A 17,522-nucleotide genomic window follows, 5' to 3' on the forward strand; every position below is an offset into this window, starting at 1 on the left:
GGATGCAAGAGTTTTATGGACGGAGAGCTTGGCGGCGAGTCCCCACAAGCCGAGCGCGGTCTACTATTCGATACATACATATAGTCATTTAGATGTGTATACAGTAGTATAGGAGTGGTCGCTATAGAGGATGGTATAGTATGAAATGATGAGGCAGCTGTTCTGCAATGTTTTCGAGCAAGGGGATGCGGAGGAGCCGGATGAGGTGAGCCGGCGCGAGAACAACAAGGCCACTGCACAGCTTGCTTGTGAGTTTGCGGCCCAGATCCCGAAGCTCGAATTCAGTTCTGCTGACATCATATCTTTCCTTCTGAAACACTTCCCTTCTGAAACACAGAAAGTCGGCCTCCAAGGCCGTCAAGAACGTGAGTCATTGGGCTTCTGAGGAAAGGAAGTCGCGGGTAAGGGACCCGTGGATGCACAGGAATGAGACACCAGTCTGCTGTTGAGTTCAGGAGCATTTAGTTGATCATTGGAACTCTGTAGTCTACAATTTCATGATGTACGGGCCTTCCGACGATTGTTAAAGCGCCCATATCTTCAATCGTTGGCCAGTGACTACAGCAGGAAGCCTCACCACACGCCTCGTGTTCCCTACCCTTTCACTCTCTACCCATCCCAGAATTAGCCAGCCGCCCTTCTCTGCTTCCCCGCTGCACGCAAAAGTCCCTCGCTTTGTTGCCTTCCTGGAGTCGGGCATGTTGCGACCGCTTATACCCTGATGAAGGTGCGTTGCCCACAAGAGCCGCAGCCGCAACAGATCTCGGGGTCAACCAAGGTCGGGGATCACAAGAAGTAAATGTAAGGATAATAGCGAGAGATGGTGTCGCAGCGGCGAATGAAGATCGAGGAAGGAGAGGAGCAGTGCTATCGTTTTCCGAGACTTTGTCCTCTCCCTTGAAGAGACACGTGCACAAGAATCGGGGAAGAATCCGCCACGCGTCATACGCGTCCGTGGCAATAGGATCAGTCTTCTTTCAGGATGGAGGTGCTCCGTGATGCAAAAGGCGCCGCGATAAGTGCTTGGCCCGCCAGCAGTCTCAGGCTGCATGCGTGCTCGGTGTTGTTCAGCTCCGTCAGCCCTGCGTTATCAGCGACTTTGGACCAAGCGTCTGGCGCGATCAAGCCGTCCGGTATCAAAGACACAAGAGAAGTGATCTGTGATTTCGGCGCCAGCTTATGTTCCTGAATGCGTAGATATCCATCATCAAGTGCACCAAGCTTACTCTATATATCCCGTGTCTGCCTCATAAAATCTATAGGTAGTCTAGGAAACGGCATAATGATAGGGTTTGTAGCTATAACGAGGCTAGCTAATATAGGTTATTGTGTTATCTCTGGTCAAACGTTGAGGCTGGAGTCTCTTCTCTTCTACGTACCTGTCAATGCGGTCCTTAGAAGTACATACTTCAGCAGCGCACTTATCGCGTATAAGTCACACAACGCCAAAGTTGCCCAAATCTCCGCCCATGAACAACGCATTATGGCCTGATGGCGTGGTAGCCCACAATTCCAAGTCTTCCCTCTCCAACATGACGGCAGCTGTAGTGTTATAACCTTTCTCGACAGCATGAGACGAACGATTATAAACGCTAGCGCATCAACCTTGAACTGGACAGTTATAACGAGACATCGATTGCGAACCAGCTGGTAGCGCAAGGCTAGCCACATGTTCTCTGTTAAAGTACCAGGGCATTCAGAAATAGCGCGCATTGCTGGTGCCGTGCCGGAGGATGTTCGCTCGTGCGGCACGGACAGTGCGCACGTTGCATTTTCCGATATACATAGCCATTTCCTCGTCCGTGATCGCGTTGTTGCCTCGCCTCTTTTGGCTGCCTCGAGCTCGGCCCGCTGAAGTCGTGACCAACGAGGGTATTGCCAAATACACGTTAGCAGCAATCAGCTGGTTTAGATCCAAGGATGTATAACTCATACGGTGAGCGGCAAAGCCATTAGCCCGAAGTGGCTTGATGTTTAGCTGGTGTTGATTATTTGAAAATAGCTGAATACACACTGTATGGAGATACTTTGAACCTTCCTGTTGTACTAGTCGACAGGAAGCTGTGCATGCTCAAGACTGTAGGACGTGATCTTTGCTGAGACCTCTCGGCCTTCGGCTGGGAGGAAATTGGTTACATATTCAATAGACCCTTTCTGACCTTTCCAATATTCGCTGCTTGAGCCGTGGAACTCATGGACAAGGAGTATGTTGTTCATTATACGCACATGACGCATACTAATCTAGGAAACGGGAAAGTGAAACGGTCACTCTTCGATACTTTCCGTCCCAGCCAGGCTTAGATACATGCAGACAGCGACCTTATTTTGATAGTTAGGCCGAAAAGGCAAACTTCGTGTTTAATCTGCGTTGTTGGCAGAAAGGATGCCTGATCCGATCCCCGAGGCATCAAATACCGCATACACCTACCAGCGCAAACATGCGGCGCCACGTGGTGGTCCGAATGCTACGAACCTGGTTGACCCGGACCTAAAATATGCATGGCCAAAAGTGTAGTACACCTCGGACGCGGTCAATTAGGATCTTCACGACTGAAACTTATTCGGCTCATGGCTACATTGACACTGCGTTGGAGGATGGCGAAACGAGGACAATCGAGGTACTTACTTTTAGGAGATATCTTAACTAGTTACCACTTGACTAATACACTTCAAAGGTATGGCAGAAACCTTATTCGGGGGAAAAGGTTGGAGATATGCTTGAATGATTCTTTTAACTCATTATCTGCCTCGTATAAATTCAACATATCTAATGGTCCACCTTTGACGACCTACGAACTCCCCGTCCGTGAGTTCCTCTAACCTAAATATACCATGACACCAGTGGGTTGAATCAATGCAGCTCCGATCATTCAATCTCGCTCCAGAAATGCCTCACACTAAAGGTAGCAGGGCCACCGCTAAAAGGTTCCGTGCCAACCTGCAAGGCTTTGTGGTTTAGTCTCGACTCCGCCGGAATGAAATTGAGCATAACTCACTAAGAAGGCTTTGAGTAGCAGAGGGGAAGCCGTGACGACTGAGGTGGTCGAAGAATAGCTTCAAGTCTGCCTGCCATGTATAAATGGGCTGCGGTGCAACGAATGTGTACACATGCATGTCGCCATTAAAGCCGTCGTAGAGCTGCCAGCCCAACCCTCCGACAGTGAAATCACCGGCAAGTTGACCAATAGGTTCCACGTCCCCAAGAGTAGCGAGCCTGAATGTTCAATACGTACGTGTTTGTATAGGGGCATATTCTTGCTTACCAGACCATGACCTCGTAGTGACCGCCGGTGTGGCTGTGTTCTGCATCAGACGCCGTGAAGAGATCAAACGCAACATTAGCCCTTATATCGTTTCCATGATAATCCCAATCCACAGATATAGGCATTCTACGGATAGCAGAGACAGAGATCTTCTCTGCAAAGTCCCGCCCGGAATAAGGGTAGCTCTTGACAGTGTTTTGGTCCCCCTGCCATGTCCAGTCGACGTGCCAGGCAATGCCTGTATAGGCAATCGAGTCAATGTAGGTACATTGATCACCTGAACCGCTTCCCCAGACATTATTGTTGATGCCATAGCCATAGTCTAGGTGGTAGGAAAACCGGTCGCAGAGCTCCCGACTGTGTGCTCCAAGATGAGCTATCGCTAGAAGTGCGAAGAGTTTGACAGTGGCCACAAAAGACATGATTAGCATGTGGAAGCGGAAAAGCTTTGTTAGAGCTAAAGAAAGAATATATACCCGCGTTAGAGCGGGTATGAGAGTTTGCTAATTGGGTATGATGTTGGTTATACTTGTTTTTGACGTAAACTACCCGTGAAGCATTTCTCCGTTAGAGCAAAAACTTTGGGCCCCTGTATCTCGGCTAACGTAACAGTAGAATACTATAAGCATCTCCTGCCTGTTATAGTGCTTTGCTGTGTCTAAATGTGTTCTTTTTAAGTCCATTTTCTACATGTGTAGAATGTGGCCTGCTGATTTCGGAAAGAGCTGGAACATTTACAGGATTCTTTATCGTAGGGATCCCCCAGAGCTTCAGGAAGCCTCGATCGGGTCACGTGCACAGTGGCGCACCGAGGGAAAAGCCTTCGAAGCCGGGGAATGGTTCTAGAAAGATCAAGAGATTAATACAGTCACCAAGAACCCCGTACTCGCAGCGACCTAGCAGCGTCCTCTCGACTTCGTGCACCTTCTCACTCTCTTCATTAAATCCCAGTTCTGACATAGGCACTAAACTTTCCGCCTACCCCATGCCCTCTATGGCTCTTCTAGCAGAATCGCGGCCCACCGAGCATATTAGCAATACATCCAAAAAATGACATCGTCACTTAGCATATTCTGGGTGTATGAATTTGATCCTAAGATCAGAGATTGTGGCAGAAACAAACTAGCCAAGAACCACAATGCATGAGATAGTTCGTGTATCATCTTCGATCAACCTTCGCGTTCGTCGAGAAGCACCCGGGCGTTTCATTGAACCAAACTTGACATCGTACTCATAGAGAAGGCCTCAACCGAAAAGACCGGCTGCGGCAGACCATCTGCTTTCTACTCTTGCGTGCGCTTATACGCGGACGATTGTATTTAGCGAAAGTACGAACAAGCTGGTTATCCAGTAGACTGCAAAGAGCGGAAGAAAGTTCAGCCGCACCGAGTTCAACCCCGCTGCGGCTCATCCATTCATCGCCTGCGAGGGCGCGACAGTCAGCTGGCTGCCCTTCGTAAATGAGACTTCTGAGTCACTCAGGACTTCTAAATCGAGCTACGAAAGGCCTTGAGTCGAAACGAAACCGATCCGTGCGCTTAATAGCGCTGAACTACAACGGTAGTCCGCACCCTTTTCGGCCTAACCAACCTCTAATCCGTCAATCAGAGTGAATAAGTACCGCGAGAGCCCCGCACCTAACATCCACGCTTGAACGGACAACTCTACTCGCTATGTCGAACCCAGAGGACTACACAGTTGGCTGGATCTCCGCTATCACCACTGAGGCCGTGGCAGCATAGCACTTCCTCGACAAACGCCACGAAGAACCCCATTTCATTGCTCAGCACGACAATAATGTGTATACTCTCGGGAAAATTAGCCGCTATAACATCGTCATGGCCTCGCTTCCGAAAGTTGAGTACGGCACCACGACAGCGGCAACTGTAGCGAGGGGCATGCTCTATAGCTTCCCTAATATTCGCATTGGGTTAATGGTTGGCATTGGCGGCGGCGCACCGGGTAAGCATCACGATATACGGCTAGGAGATATTGTGGTTAGTAGCAGAAACGGCGACAAAGGCGGCGTTCTCTAGTATGATTACGGCAAGACGATACAAGACCAGGCTTTTCAGCACACGCATTTCCTCGACCAGCCACCGACCGTCCTTCGGGCGGCCGTGGGCGCCCCAGAGACTGAGTACGAGGCGGACGGCCACAGCCTCGACGAGCAAATCAACCAGATCCTAACGCGGAAGTCTCGTCTTCGGAAAAAGTACTCTTGCCCGCCTTCGGACAATGATAAGCTGTTTCGTTCGGACGTTGGGCATAAGGATGTGTGTGGCGAGGATTGTGGAAGCAGCCCCGAGCATCTAGTGTGCCGAACGGAACGGGCCGAGGAGGAGGACAACCCCGCCATCCACTACGGACTTATCGCTAGCGCGAACTAGCTAATGATGGATGCGCAGGTTCGCGACACGGTAGCTGCTAAGAAAGGCGTCCTCTGTTTCGAGATGGAGGCGGCTGGTCTGATGAACCACTTTCCTTGTCTTGTCATCCGTGGGATCTGCGATTACGCTAACTCACACAAGAACAAGGAATGGCAAGGGTATGCGGCGATGGTGGCGGCAGCGTATGAAAAAGACCTGCTGCGGAAGATGCCGCCGAATAAAGTGGAAGCTGAGCGACGGATCGCAGATATCCTTACGTCTGGTAAGTACATTTCTTTCGTATTCTTCCCTTGCAGCCTTCTGAAACGGCATAGTAGAAGCAGGTTTGGACCACCTACGCCTCACGGGGAACGAAACGCAACACGAGGTTAAGACCCACACGTATGTAATGAAGCTACCTTATTGAACCGAGACATCGCTTATGATAACCAAGCGAGCTCCTAGTCAGCATCCATCGAGGTGTCCAGGGTCAGAAGCCGAAGATCACCGAGGACGCATCTGCTTATCGCGGGTGTAACTACGTTATGCTCTTTGCGAGCGACCCGGAGTTTGTCGAGCGGCCCGAAATCTGGGCATGGATGAAAGAAAGTTACGCTGAATTAGCGAGACGCATGGCCCTTATTGGGATGGGCGGCTTCGGGTGGGTTACCTGCGTACTTTACGACGGACTTTTGCTAACTATAGTAGCAAATCCCAGCTCGCGATCCAATTTGTGTGCTATGTTCGCGACGTATTTTCCACGACCAGCAAGGCGAATAAAGAAACCATGAACTCTATGAACCAGGGAATTCAGTCGGAAAGACCGACCAGAAGACGCTCAAGCTCTTTGTGCCGGTCACTGCCGTCACCAAAGACGTCTCGAACACCCGTAAGAGCTACCGTGTACAACTCCTTCGCTCGTGCCGTTCGCCCCATGCTGGCTTTAAGAAGCCCCAGGTTAGTGACAGCATTCAAGAAAGGGACAAAAGTCACGATGCCGTCTTCGCCTAGGGCTTTCTCGTAGCCTTGTAGCGCCCGCTCGTACATAGCCTCGGCCTCCTTAAGCCGCCCTTGGTTCGCGTAGAGGTTTGCGAGATTGTTGACTGTGGAGAGCGTCGACGTGTGTTCCGGTCCCCACGCCTTCTCGTTGCCTTGCAGCGCCCGCTCGTACATAGCCTCGGCCTCCTTAAACCGCCCTTGGTCCGCGTAGAGGCTTGCGAGATTGTTGACTGTGGAGAGCGTCGACGTGTGTTCCGGTCCCCACGCCTTCTCGTTGCCTTGCAGCGCCCGCTCGTACATCGCCTCGGCCTCTTTAAGCCGCCCTTGGTCCGCGTAGAGGTTTGCGAGATTGTTGACTGTGTCGAGCGTCGACGTGTGTTCCGGTCCCCACGCCTTCTCGTAGCCTTGCAGCGCCCGCTCGTACATAGCCTCGGCCTCCTTAAACCGCCCTTGGTTCGCGTAGAGGAGGCCGAGATTGTTGACTGTGTCGAGCGTCGACGTGTGTTCCGATCCCCACGCCTTTTCTTTGCCTTGCAGCGCCCGCTCGTACATAACCTCGGCCTCTTTAAGCCGCCTTTGGTTCGCGTAGAGGCTTGCGAGATTGTTGACTGTGTCGAGCGTCGACGTGTGTTCCGGTCCCCACGCCTTCTTTTTGCCTTGCAGCGCCCGCTCGTACATCGCCTCGGCCTCCTTAACCCGCCCTTGGTTCTTGTAAATGTTTGCGAGATTGTTGACTGTGTCGAGCGTCGATGTGTGTTCCGGTCCCCACGCCTTCTCGTAGCCTTGAAGCGCCCGCTCGTACATAGCCCCGGCCTCCTTAAACCGCCCTTGGTCCGCGTAGAGGATGCCAAGGGTTGCTGGCATCCAGATGGTACTCACATCGTTATCACCCCCACCCATGAACTGTCGGCATCGATCAGCATGGAGCAAAAGTCGACGTTGAAGCAGCCAGTACTCCGCAATTTTCGGCCCTGGCACGTGTAGACTCGTACACTCCATGGCCAGCATCGAAAGGCCTCGCTCGTCCGGACCGTTCAACGCGTGAACCATCCATGAGTGCACGCAGGCGTGCACGCTATATCCATTTGACTCCGCTCCGTTTTGAGATATCGCCCAATGTGCCTCCACCAGTCCGTGGTTGCAGAGCACCCGCATACCCTGATCAAAAGCAAGCCGGGTCGCTGTAAGAACTTGGAGCCACTTTGGCCCGTCCTCTGTAACTCCGCGTCGGAGTAACTCGTACCACAGGTCCTCGTTGCCGAAAAATGCCCACAGACGCAGCAACATCGCCGCGGATTCGCTGTGTCGCCGAATACTAGCATAGGAGATGTTCCACGTCGAGTACATGGCACGATTCTCGTACGTGAGGAGTTGCGGGCTCAGCTTCTGCAACTGACCCCATGCGCTCTCGTAATCTTGCAAGTACTGTTGCCATGATGTCGAGACCTGTGTGAGATACGCACCAGCCGTCGACAGGGCGAGCGGTAGGCCGTCCAGTTTACGGGCGAGGGCAACCGCGAAAGTATCTGTCACATATCAGAACTCATTTGGATCGTCCGTATTCATCGGGATTGGAGGGAGCCGCGTACCATCTTGTGCTCCTTTCCGGCCCGAAGTTGTCTCCAGAATGCGAAGACCGTCTTCTATCCTGCGTAATTTCCGCAATCGTAGAAGCTCCCCGATCTGGACTGTTGACGATCGCGTCGTCACGACGACCGCTCCATGATCTGTGACCGGGAGATGCTGGCGAATATCGTAGCCCTCTGGTGCTGGTTGATTCGCCTCGTCAGTTCGACCGAGGCTGCTACCGTCTCCAACTGGCGCTTCCTCAATATCGCCTCCCATCTTGGGGTGGTCATAATTGTCGTAGATCAAGAGCCATCGGCCATTCCTTGGTTCGTCCAACCACCTCTTAACAGCCAGCGATGCATCGCCATCTTTGTCGGATACAGTGCTCTGCATGTAGCCCAGACCAGGATGCTCCCGGGAGATTCTTATAGCTGCATTCCGGAAGCTCTGGTTTAATGAGGTTTCATCTCTTGCATTCAGCCAGATCGATGCGGTGTAGTTGTTTCTGTGTCGTTTCACGTATGCAATGGCGAGCTGCGTCTTTCCCATGCCACCCAGTCCATGCAAGACAACAGTCTGGCGCCCCGGTGACCTACCTAGCGTTTGGTGCATCCAGGCAAGCTCTTCGTCTCTCGCAACCAGGTGGCTTGTTTCAGTCGCTCCTGACAGGCTCAGAGAAAGAGTGAAACGGTTGATGTTGCCTCGCGCTAGTAACATACACAGTCAATTACAACTGACTGTACCCATGGTTAGGCGACCCTACCGTCATCTACTCTTGCTTCCGCCTGCCATCTTTGTTGGACATTGCCTGTAGCAACCTTGGTCATGATCTGCAAGTGTTCCGACACCGTCATGTATCCAACGTCTTGCCTTGAGTGATATCGGACCATAGAGGTGTGGTTTGCGTGGATGACGATCGGCTCGGCGTCTGCGTTTCCTGGAACGACCGCCGATGCCTTTGGAACCACCTAATATGATTAATGCCAGTGTGAATGGTGGCGGTAGAAATAACGAACCATGATACTATGTCCCAACACGGTAGGAGTTTCATACTCCTCGTACCCAAACTTCGTCATAAAGTCGTTGCTGATCGGTGCGTATTGTCCCAGCTGCTGCTGCAACCACTCCGAGTCCCGCTCAAGGTGCTTCAGAAGCCGGTCGTCAGCCGCCATGACAAGGGACGCCACATTAGCGAGAATTCGCCCCAGCTTCACGCCATTGCCGCCCTGATGAGGAGTCCCCATATTCTCGCGCTTTGTCGATCGATCGAAGCGGGCACTATCTCGGGAGCCCCGTACGCTAAGTCAGACTGTGGAGCATCCGCAAGGCCTAGTGGTTGTCGCCGAAGGGCACGATCCGATCGTCGAGTACGTGCCATAGACGTCTCCGCTCCGCCGTTGTCTCACAGCAGCAGCATCGTCGCACTGCATGGCCTGAACGGCCACCGGGAGAAGACGTGGACGGCGGAAAATGGCGTCCACTGGCTCCGAGACCTCCTCCCTGAGGACCTTCCGCACGCCCGCATCCTCTGCTGGGGCTACGACGCGAATACGCATGCCACTGATCGAGTGAGCTGGCAGTATCTTCGTCCTCAAGAGTGTAGGTCGGTCCACTTGAATGTACGTATGAATCCTCCGTTAAGGCTTTGCACTGTTTTCGTCGTTGGAATGTGTGGTTCGTTTCCAACCGGAAGCCTACAGATCGTCGACCTCCCATGGACGAGGCCAGGCTGCAGCGGGGGTTTATCCTCGCGCCGGAACGGCAGAACTTAATTCCATTCAAACCCCTTCATCCTCCACAGATGGCACCCAAGTTATCGAAGATCCAGCGAACAGAACACGAGAATGTCATTGTTAAGAAGTTACAGGGCGTCGAAGCTGCCACCGACAAGACATATCGCGAATGATCGTCCCTTGCTCCACCCGAACCATCCGTACTGACCGAGCCAAGATACTTAAACATGGCCAAATCGTCAGTGCCCCTAGGCCGGGTCGTCCACGAGAAGTGACCGAGAATATGTGGCTGCCCTTGAAACACGAACTAGATCGGGACCCTTGCATGAGCCAGCAAGGCATGGCAGACTTTCTCCATAGCAATGATGCCTCCGTCACTGTGTGACGCTTCACCATCGGTCGAGAATTGGAACGACGTGGTTGGACCAAGAAGGTCACACGGAACATCGCCAAAGAGCAAACCCAAGATCTACGAGACGATTACATTCAGCGACGATCCCGTTACAGACCGGAACAGATGATATTCGTAGATGAGAGCGGATGCGACCGCAGTCTACGGACTTAGTCTTCCCTCGCCCTTTTGCGTGCGAAAAGGCAACCCCTGCCTCTCCTACCCAATCACATACGCTTCCCCTCCTTTTACAAGACACGCCTCCCCTGCTACCCCTAAATACCCCTGTATCTTACTAAATCTCTGGAGGATCCGTGTATCCGTGACCACGCCAGGATAGATACCGACCTCATCGCATTAGCATAAGCGCGAGAGAAGGAGCGATACGAAAAAAGTCTGTCTTTCCCCTCTAGTAAATAAACTAGTTCTACGGATTCATACACATACTATTCTATATCGTCTTACTACGCACCATGTCTCTCCCAGTGTCTTCGCCACCGCCACAGCCCTACCCAACCACCCAGTCGTACTTCCAGCTAGCAACGCCTCCAACCACGAGCTCGCCTCCCCCTAGCTACCAGCCGCGCAGAGACGGTCCCCTAGAGCTATGGCTACCGCTGCCGGCCCGGCGCTCGCCGAACCTCGACGACCAGATCCTCTGTGCGCAAGAGGTCGCCGAGGACAGTCGGATACAGCAGATTCTGGGTGCATGGGGCTAGCAAGGACACGCTCGAAGCATCTTACCGTACTATCGCTGAGACGTTTCTACTGCCGCGGCGGACTGATACAGAGGTGAACGTCCTTGCGCTGGTGCGCGATTGGTTACAAAAGGTCGACGGCAACCCCTTTTTAATGGTCATCGACAACGCTGACAACGCTGGCATTTACTCCGGTAATGCGCCAAACGATGAGGGCCTGGCATCGTACCTACTAAAATACGATCACGGTAAGGTGCTGGTTACGACACTCAGTAGAAACGCAGAAGCTCATCGGAAACGGCAAGTGGATTCAGCAGGTACCAGCCATGGAGCACGACCAGGCGCTCCAGCTCTTGCAGAGGAGACTAGGAAGCGACGACGACGAGAGCGACGCAAAAGACTTGATCCGGGCTCTAGATCACATACCGTTAGCTATCAGCCAGGCTGCGGCGTACATCCACTGCCGGAAGCCCCGAGTAACACTCCGGTCGTACCTGAAAGAATTCAACGGGAGCCAGAAGCGGAGGAAAGGATTGCTACGCAGCGACAAGGGTGATCTTGGGCGATATGGAGGCGCGTCTAACTCCGTACTTCTTACATGGCAGATAACATTCGACAGAATCCGGCAGGATCACCCGCGCGCTGCTAACCTCCTCGCTCTGATGAGTCAATTTCAACCACAGAACATACCCGAGAGCATGTTGCACGGGTATGACGATACATCCGCTGATAGCCACGGCGATCAAGATAATGCGCGCGTTAGCGTTAGCGACAATAGTAGTGAGGGATTGGAATTCGAGAATGACCTGGACGTTCTCTGGGGCTACTCCCTTGTTACGGTCAAAACTGGGGGGTTATGCGATGTGCACTCACTAGTTCAGTTCTGCAGCCGCTCGTGGATAGTAGAGTATGGAGACCCTGCGCGATGGAGCCGGCTGTTCTTGCAGCTGGCAGCAGATTATTTTCCATGCGGTACGTTCGAGACGTGGGGGCTTTGCCAAAGTCTTCTTCCACATGTTGAGCCTGTGCTGGCAAAGATACCCAAACAGCTGAGCGATCTCGATTGTCGGGCCGAACTATTGACAAATATGTCGTGGTATATGCTTATGATTGGCGAATATTCACGAGCAGAGTTCTTCGGAGAAGAAGCGGCTCAAACAAGAAAGGACATCCTGGGATTTAGCCATTCCTCTACGCTGACGAGCATGGCCAACCTGGCCTCGACATACAGGAACCAGGGCCGGTGGGAGGAGGCAGAGAGGCTTGAGGTGCAGGTGATGAAGACTTTCAAGACGAAGCTTAGGGCGGACCATCCTGACACGCTGACAAGCATGAACAACCTGGCCCACACTTGGCAGCGTATGGGAATGGTACTGGAAGCTACTGAATTAATGCGCGAATGCGTTCGCCTAAGACAACGTAACCTGGGCTTGAATCACTCACATACGAAGGCTTCTGTTTCTACTTTAAACGATTGGGTTAGCTAGCTCCAAATTTGATTACGGATTTGCTGAGATTTACTTTGTGTATCCTCTTAGTAAATAGCTTATAGCTTCCGTTATAGTCTAGGCCACCGCGTACTGTAGTATTTATTGGTTCCGAAGCTTTTGACAATGACGCACCACTGGTCTTGACGAGAGTGCAAGGCTTAGCCGTGGTTGGTTATACTATATACTAGAATCACGTGAATTTTAGAGGGGTAAGTGAAGCATGTATGGCGGGGTGCACATAGTAGGCACCGCAGGGCAGCCTTTGCAAATGTGACGGCTACCTTGCACTTTCGAGTCCGGTCCCTGTTCGCACTGTATGTCTCCACTGCGTCCAGAAATAGCCGTTCTTATAATCCATTGTGCGACAGTAAAGCGGACACTCGTTTTGGACCTCACTGTACTACGGTGACATAGATGTCAGATTGTAACGGCTAGGCTGATGCTTCGCGCCTAATGTCTTATGCTTTAAGTGCATAGTCTAATACTGCACCTGACTAGCAATTTGTCTCTAAGTATGGCTGGATATGGACTACTTACCATGGAATCTTAGCATTTTGAGCCCCAAGGAAGATTCAGATAACCTAGATAATCTATAAAGTTATAACGCATTCACCCCTAGGGTTATGTTCTACAACATTCTTCAGTACGATACAATGAAGCCTCTCCCATACGATATTAAACAACAATTCTTAACAAGCGCTATATGGGGTATGATATTCGAGACGGAAGATTGGATCAAATTAGTTTATGACTACGACAATCCTAACCAAGGCTCGCCTGTTGTTTGCCTCTTAGGGGGCGATTTAAATAAGCTTTATTCCGCAGAACGCGGGAACGGCGCATACCTAATGCTGCTAGTGAACGACTGGTCCGGTGATATCCCATACGAAAAGGAGACCTTCTTCGCTAGCTTGAAGAAACACACATACGATAAGCAGCGGGAAGAAATCATATTACATGAATCCGGTCTACGCCTGCAAATTAGCGATGCTGTCCGTTCATTTCAACACATCACCCTCCAGGATCCGAGCCGCCTGTTTAATGAAAGCAATGGGGCAATCAACTCTAGCGTTCTATATTACGGCTCTGACTTCCCAACTCACCTTGGTGGAGATCAGATAAAAGGAGTAGAAGGCTTTCCACTTGAAGGAAAGAAGTTTATTAGCGAAATATGCATGGTTAAGCTACGGTTTAGGGCAGGTGAAGTGGTAGCGCATAGGTTCTTTATCAGGAAAGGGAGTACTGAGCTCGTTGTTTGCTTAAGGAGTATGAATAGGGACAAAGCGAGCGGGGACGGTACTAATGTTATCGGCTTTCGAGTAGGTCGCATAGACGAAGCCGAAGTCTTCCGGGCATGTGACTTCTCTTAATAAGCACAAGTTCTGGGTTCTCTATCTTAGAGTAAATTTGCATATCTATTCTAGGCACGAAAACGAGGTTAGGCCTATATCGAGTCGGAGGTGAAGTGCTTATGGCCCTAACAATTATAGTGTGGCGGATGCGGCCCTAATCCTGACACCTATCCATTGCGTCGCCAGCCCTGGTGACGATTAATTTTGTTTGGGAAATGATTTGACGCTAGCATGACATGGGTGAGGTGACGATTAATGAGGTGACGATTAATTTGAAGGGCTGGTGACGATTAGCAGTCTGACCATTTGGTGGGTCTACGGACTCAGTATTCCCTCGCCCTTGTGCGTGCGAAAAGGCAACCCTGCCTCTCCTACCCAATCACATACGCTTCCCCTCCTTTTATAAAACACGCATCCGCTACCACCCCTGACTTAATAGCGTTACGGCTGATTCAGAAGCGTTACCTCTCAGAACTTCATTTCCCCTGCCAAAATATTTAGGGTGGGAATTCAGATTCTACTATAATAAGCAACTCCCTGTCATACAGTATGAACGACTACTATAAACCACCATTCATCTTAAGTCAAATACGGCCTACTAATAAGACACCTACTGTGGTCGGTTCATATAGAGCTGCCTCATGACCTGTACGTGTTCAACAACTTTTTTTTCTCCAGCAGGTTGCTCATCCAATCTTCCCTGTTCTCCACGGCGCCAATTGGCCAGTCCCGTGTGTCAAAAAATGCAAGACCAGCTCAGGCACCTTCGCGGCGAATTGTGGAAATCGACCAGCTCCGACATATATAGACATGATTAGACATGATCTATGATACCGGATGGGCAAAGCTGTAGGGCAGAAGTCCTCCAAAAAGCCCACTGCTCGATCAATATTGGATATGCCTCTGGTCTTCTTGCCCACAATTCTTCCACGTCATACATCCAGGGCTTCCCAACTGCTGTGAAGTGAAGTACATGAACCCTTGTGAAAAGCTCACGCAGATCTTCATCTAGAGTTGGCTTTACCCTTTGGTGTTCTCCGGAGGTAAACCAGGTAGGGGTATTGTTATCCTCCCAATGGCTATTTAGGGTACCATATGTTCCAGGAAGTTCCTCAAAGGTATCATGAAAGAGTCTGTTCATAATATCCATATCGTACGTATCGGCCGGCACCGATAGCATCGGTCCACTGGCTTTGTCCCATAGCCTTTGACTGGGCTTAAATGCTATAAAGGTGCTGCTATATGTATGATTATCGATCCAGTAGGCCTTTGGAGCTGAGACACTCGTTAGAGGCAAGTCGAAAGCGTGATCCAGGTTCCTCAATATGAGCTAGTCCGCGTCTATAGTAATAATACGCTCTAGCGGAGGTTTTAGATCAATCAAGCTGAACGCGACCAGCTTGAGGAGGCATCCGTGATAGTATGCGACACTTTGTGTATGGAGGGGAGGCGGATCTTTCTCGATAACGCTAGCACCTAGGTTAGCGAATGCCTTATGATAGGCGGTGGAAACTTCGTCGGAGACCTAGATGATTATGCGGTATTTGGTGTAGAATAAATGGCGTAGAATGAAAATATTAATTAAAGCCGAGCAGGCGTAAGTATCTTGCGTGGCATAGAAGATATATGCATTGCGTGACTATGGGGGATCCGTTCATAGGTAGTGGAGAGTGCAAACGATGGAGAGTAAAATAATGGAAACGAACACTGGCTTCGCCATTCTTCGCAAAGATAGGTGATCTTGGAAAGCTATAATAATAAGAATAGAAATCACGCCTAACTCGATCTTCATACGTGGAAAATAAGCTTTGAGCACACGCTTTCGCAGATCCCAAAGGATGGACTGCAGTAGATTCCTCACTCCGATAGCACGGGTCCTGAGTCTCCAAATCCAGAGTCTGGTTCGTCCTATGCACCGCCCCCGTCGTCCCCGCTGCCGTCTCCAACGGAGGGCCGCGAAGTGCCTACACGATCTAAAACCAGCTATGCGCGTTCGGAGATTCGACAGCGCTCGCGACCTCCTAACTCGTCCGGGTCTGATGTGAATCAGACAGCTAGTCAAAAGCGGAAGATCAGCCGAGTTACGTCTTCACCGCCCGGTCGGCAAACATCTCGGCAGCAAGAGTTAGGGTATGACCAAGGAGACCAATCCCGCCGCCGTGCTTTACATTTTTGCACGCAACGATATTGACTCGGCTTGCAGACTAGGGGTTGCCTGGACGAGCTGTGCCCAAACGTGGAACAACATCGCGGCGGACGAGAGGACCGGAATCGGCATCTCATCTCAACAGAAGATTTGGTGCTTTCGCTAAAGAGTCAATTGGACGAAGTTATCGATCGTTGTATTCCGCTTAGCGGCTATGGCGACTACGGGGCCCCGTTCAAACTGACTTGCACGACGTATGGTTATACAGTTGTTGGTAAAGGCACCACGTCGGGGTTTTGGAACGAAGTCTCTCGCGAAGTGCGGGCATATCAGATTCTGCGCAAGGCTCAAGGATGTTCTGTGCCTGTCTTCTTAGGGACGATGGACTTGGCAAAAATCTACCCTTTCATGGCGCTGGACCGATTCGTCATATGCTCGTGATAGGCTGGGGAGGTGAAAGCACCGCGACGATGCAGATGACGCCCCAGCTTCGCTGCGAGATTCACAGATCGATCAAGGAAATCAGAGCTCTCGGGATAAGACATGGAGACCTCAAGCAAGACAACGTTCTTTCGGAGTGAAGAGCTAAAGCGTGCTCCGGTCATCGACTTCCACCGTTCTACTTTGATATCCCGATTCACTAAAAAGCGACCGAGGGTCCCGAAACGAGGACTATGTCAACTGGAGACGGAGAATGCAAAGCGTCTCCGGGTTTCCTAAGAAGAACCGCTACACTCTGTCTGTTAGTGATCTCATTCTTGATACCTATTGTCACGTCTCTAGTCCGGGGCGCCCTAAGCTCATGGTCCTGACTGGGGGTGTTACTTGTAACCAGCTCGATTAGGTCGATACATGTTTGATTTTTAAGTTGAGTTCGTGATTATTGGATCAGTAGGTCAACCGCCTTCAGGTCAATAGAATACTTGTCAGGAACGGAATATGGAGAAGAGTGAAGATGTGCACATTGTCTGCGATAGCTGTATAATAGCGTCGTGTACTACAGGGTGACTAGTCGCATCATTTTACCACCCGAAAGCGATGCCCTGCTCACCCTGCCCAATCATCTATCTTATCGTGTTCTCCCTTTTAGCCCCCCCACTATAGGACATTAGAACCCATCACCATTTTATGAATTACCCCTTGATTTTATGCTATCTACCGAGTGCTACAGTCTTGAGCATGCACTTCTTCCTATTGAAGAGAACAACACGACAGTTCAAGGTGTCCCCACACAGTTTGCCTCATGCAATGGACTGTATACTCCAGCCGAGATCAAGCTACTTCGGGTTTAAGGTTCTTCCGCTCACCGTATGAGTCATGCAACTTCGACCGTCGCCGTCAACTCGTGTATAAATAGTCGGTTTCTGCGCGACGATGATTTTAACGTAAACGAACATTTGTCTTTCCTCACGCAACAGTCAGACGGCACCACCACCCGCGATTTCTGGAAGAAACGGAAGTTCAGCTATCCCTATCATCTTTAGGAAACTTTATCAACCGTCCCCTCCTATC

The 17,522-nt window shown here is 51.0% G+C and overlaps 7 protein-coding genes across 7 annotated transcripts; 4 read left to right on the forward strand and 3 right to left on the reverse strand.

Annotated features, from left to right (window-relative positions):
• Nucleotides 1-2,717: 2,717 nt before the first annotated feature.
• F5Z01DRAFT_713633 (glycoside hydrolase family 12 protein) lies at nucleotides 2,718-3,867 on the reverse strand. Its single transcript, XM_046266499.1, has 3 exons — nucleotides 3,264-3,867; nucleotides 2,997-3,214; nucleotides 2,718-2,946 (listed from the first exon to the last, which is right to left on the reverse strand). Exons 1-3 carry the CDS (start codon nucleotides 3,692-3,694, stop codon nucleotides 2,867-2,869), a joined length of 729 nt encoding a protein of 242 aa, XP_046114605.1. The 5' UTR covers nucleotides 3,695-3,867; the 3' UTR covers nucleotides 2,718-2,866.
• Nucleotides 3,868-4,936: 1,069 nt separating this feature from the next.
• Nucleotides 4,937-6,059, forward strand: F5Z01DRAFT_683771 (nucleoside phosphorylase domain-containing protein; the record flags this gene model as incomplete). Its single annotated transcript, XM_046265879.1, has 5 exons — nucleotides 4,937-4,993; nucleotides 5,051-5,290; nucleotides 5,315-5,578; nucleotides 5,654-5,915; nucleotides 5,971-6,059. 5 exons carry the CDS (start codon nucleotides 4,937-4,939, stop codon nucleotides 6,057-6,059), a joined length of 912 nt encoding a protein of 303 aa, XP_046114606.1.
• Nucleotides 6,060-6,442: 383 nt separating this feature from the next.
• Nucleotides 6,443-9,372, reverse strand: F5Z01DRAFT_640089 (uncharacterized protein; the record flags this gene model as incomplete). The annotated part of the gene is made up of 4 exons (XM_046262502.1): nucleotides 6,443-8,157; nucleotides 8,221-8,907; nucleotides 8,964-9,168; nucleotides 9,217-9,372. The coding sequence occupies 4 exons, from the start codon at nucleotides 9,370-9,372 to the stop codon at nucleotides 6,443-6,445; spliced, it is 2,763 nt and encodes a 920-aa protein (XP_046114607.1).
• Nucleotides 9,373-9,588: 216 nt separating this feature from the next.
• Nucleotides 9,589-9,795, forward strand: F5Z01DRAFT_596310 (uncharacterized protein; the record flags this gene model as incomplete). The annotated part of the gene is made up of 1 exon (XM_046260736.1): nucleotides 9,589-9,795. A coding segment is annotated over one exon (207 nt), but the record flags the coding sequence as incomplete, so codon positions are not given.
• Nucleotides 9,796-10,722: 927 nt separating this feature from the next.
• Nucleotides 10,723-12,509, forward strand: F5Z01DRAFT_753511 (uncharacterized protein; the record flags this gene model as incomplete). The annotated part of the gene is made up of 3 exons (XM_046267096.1): nucleotides 10,723-10,984; nucleotides 11,010-11,270; nucleotides 11,299-12,509. The coding sequence occupies exons 1-3, from the start codon at nucleotides 10,798-10,800 to the stop codon at nucleotides 12,507-12,509; spliced, it is 1,659 nt and encodes a 552-aa protein (XP_046114609.1). The 5' UTR covers nucleotides 10,723-10,797.
• A 623-nt stretch (nucleotides 12,510-13,132) lies between these two features.
• F5Z01DRAFT_665757 (uncharacterized protein) lies at nucleotides 13,133-14,018 on the forward strand (the record flags this gene model as incomplete). The annotated part of the gene is made up of 1 exon (XM_046264175.1): nucleotides 13,133-14,018. The coding sequence occupies one exon, from the start codon at nucleotides 13,136-13,138 to the stop codon at nucleotides 13,880-13,882; it is 747 nt and encodes a 248-aa protein (XP_046114610.1). The 3' UTR covers nucleotides 13,883-14,018.
• Nucleotides 14,019-14,149: 131 nt separating this feature from the next.
• F5Z01DRAFT_665758 (uncharacterized protein) lies at nucleotides 14,150-15,600 on the reverse strand (the record flags this gene model as incomplete). Its single annotated transcript, XM_046264176.1, has 1 exon — nucleotides 14,150-15,600. A coding segment is annotated over one exon (516 nt), but the record flags the coding sequence as incomplete, so codon positions are not given.
• Nucleotides 15,601-17,522: the final 1,922 nt, after the last annotated feature.

The sequence above is a fragment of the Emericellopsis atlantica genome (genome assembly GCF_019669845.1).
Source record: "Emericellopsis atlantica unplaced genomic scaffold F5Z01scaffold_34, whole genome shotgun sequence".
Lineage (NCBI taxonomy): Eukaryota > Fungi > Ascomycota > Sordariomycetes > Hypocreales > Bionectriaceae > Emericellopsis > Emericellopsis atlantica.

Coding starts and splice junctions, on each gene's coding strand:
- F5Z01DRAFT_713633 (XM_046266499.1), bottom strand. CDS start 3,694: ATGCTAATCATGTCTTTTGTGGCCACTGTCAAACTCTTCGCACTTCTA. Junction 3,215..3,263: donor CACTACGAGGTCATGGTCTG/GTAAGCAAGAAT, acceptor TTGAACATTCAG/GCTCGCTACTCTTGGGGACG. Junction 2,947..2,996: donor TGCTACTCAAAGCCTTCTTA/GTGAGTTATGCT, acceptor TAAACCACAAAG/CCTTGCAGGTTGGCACGGAA.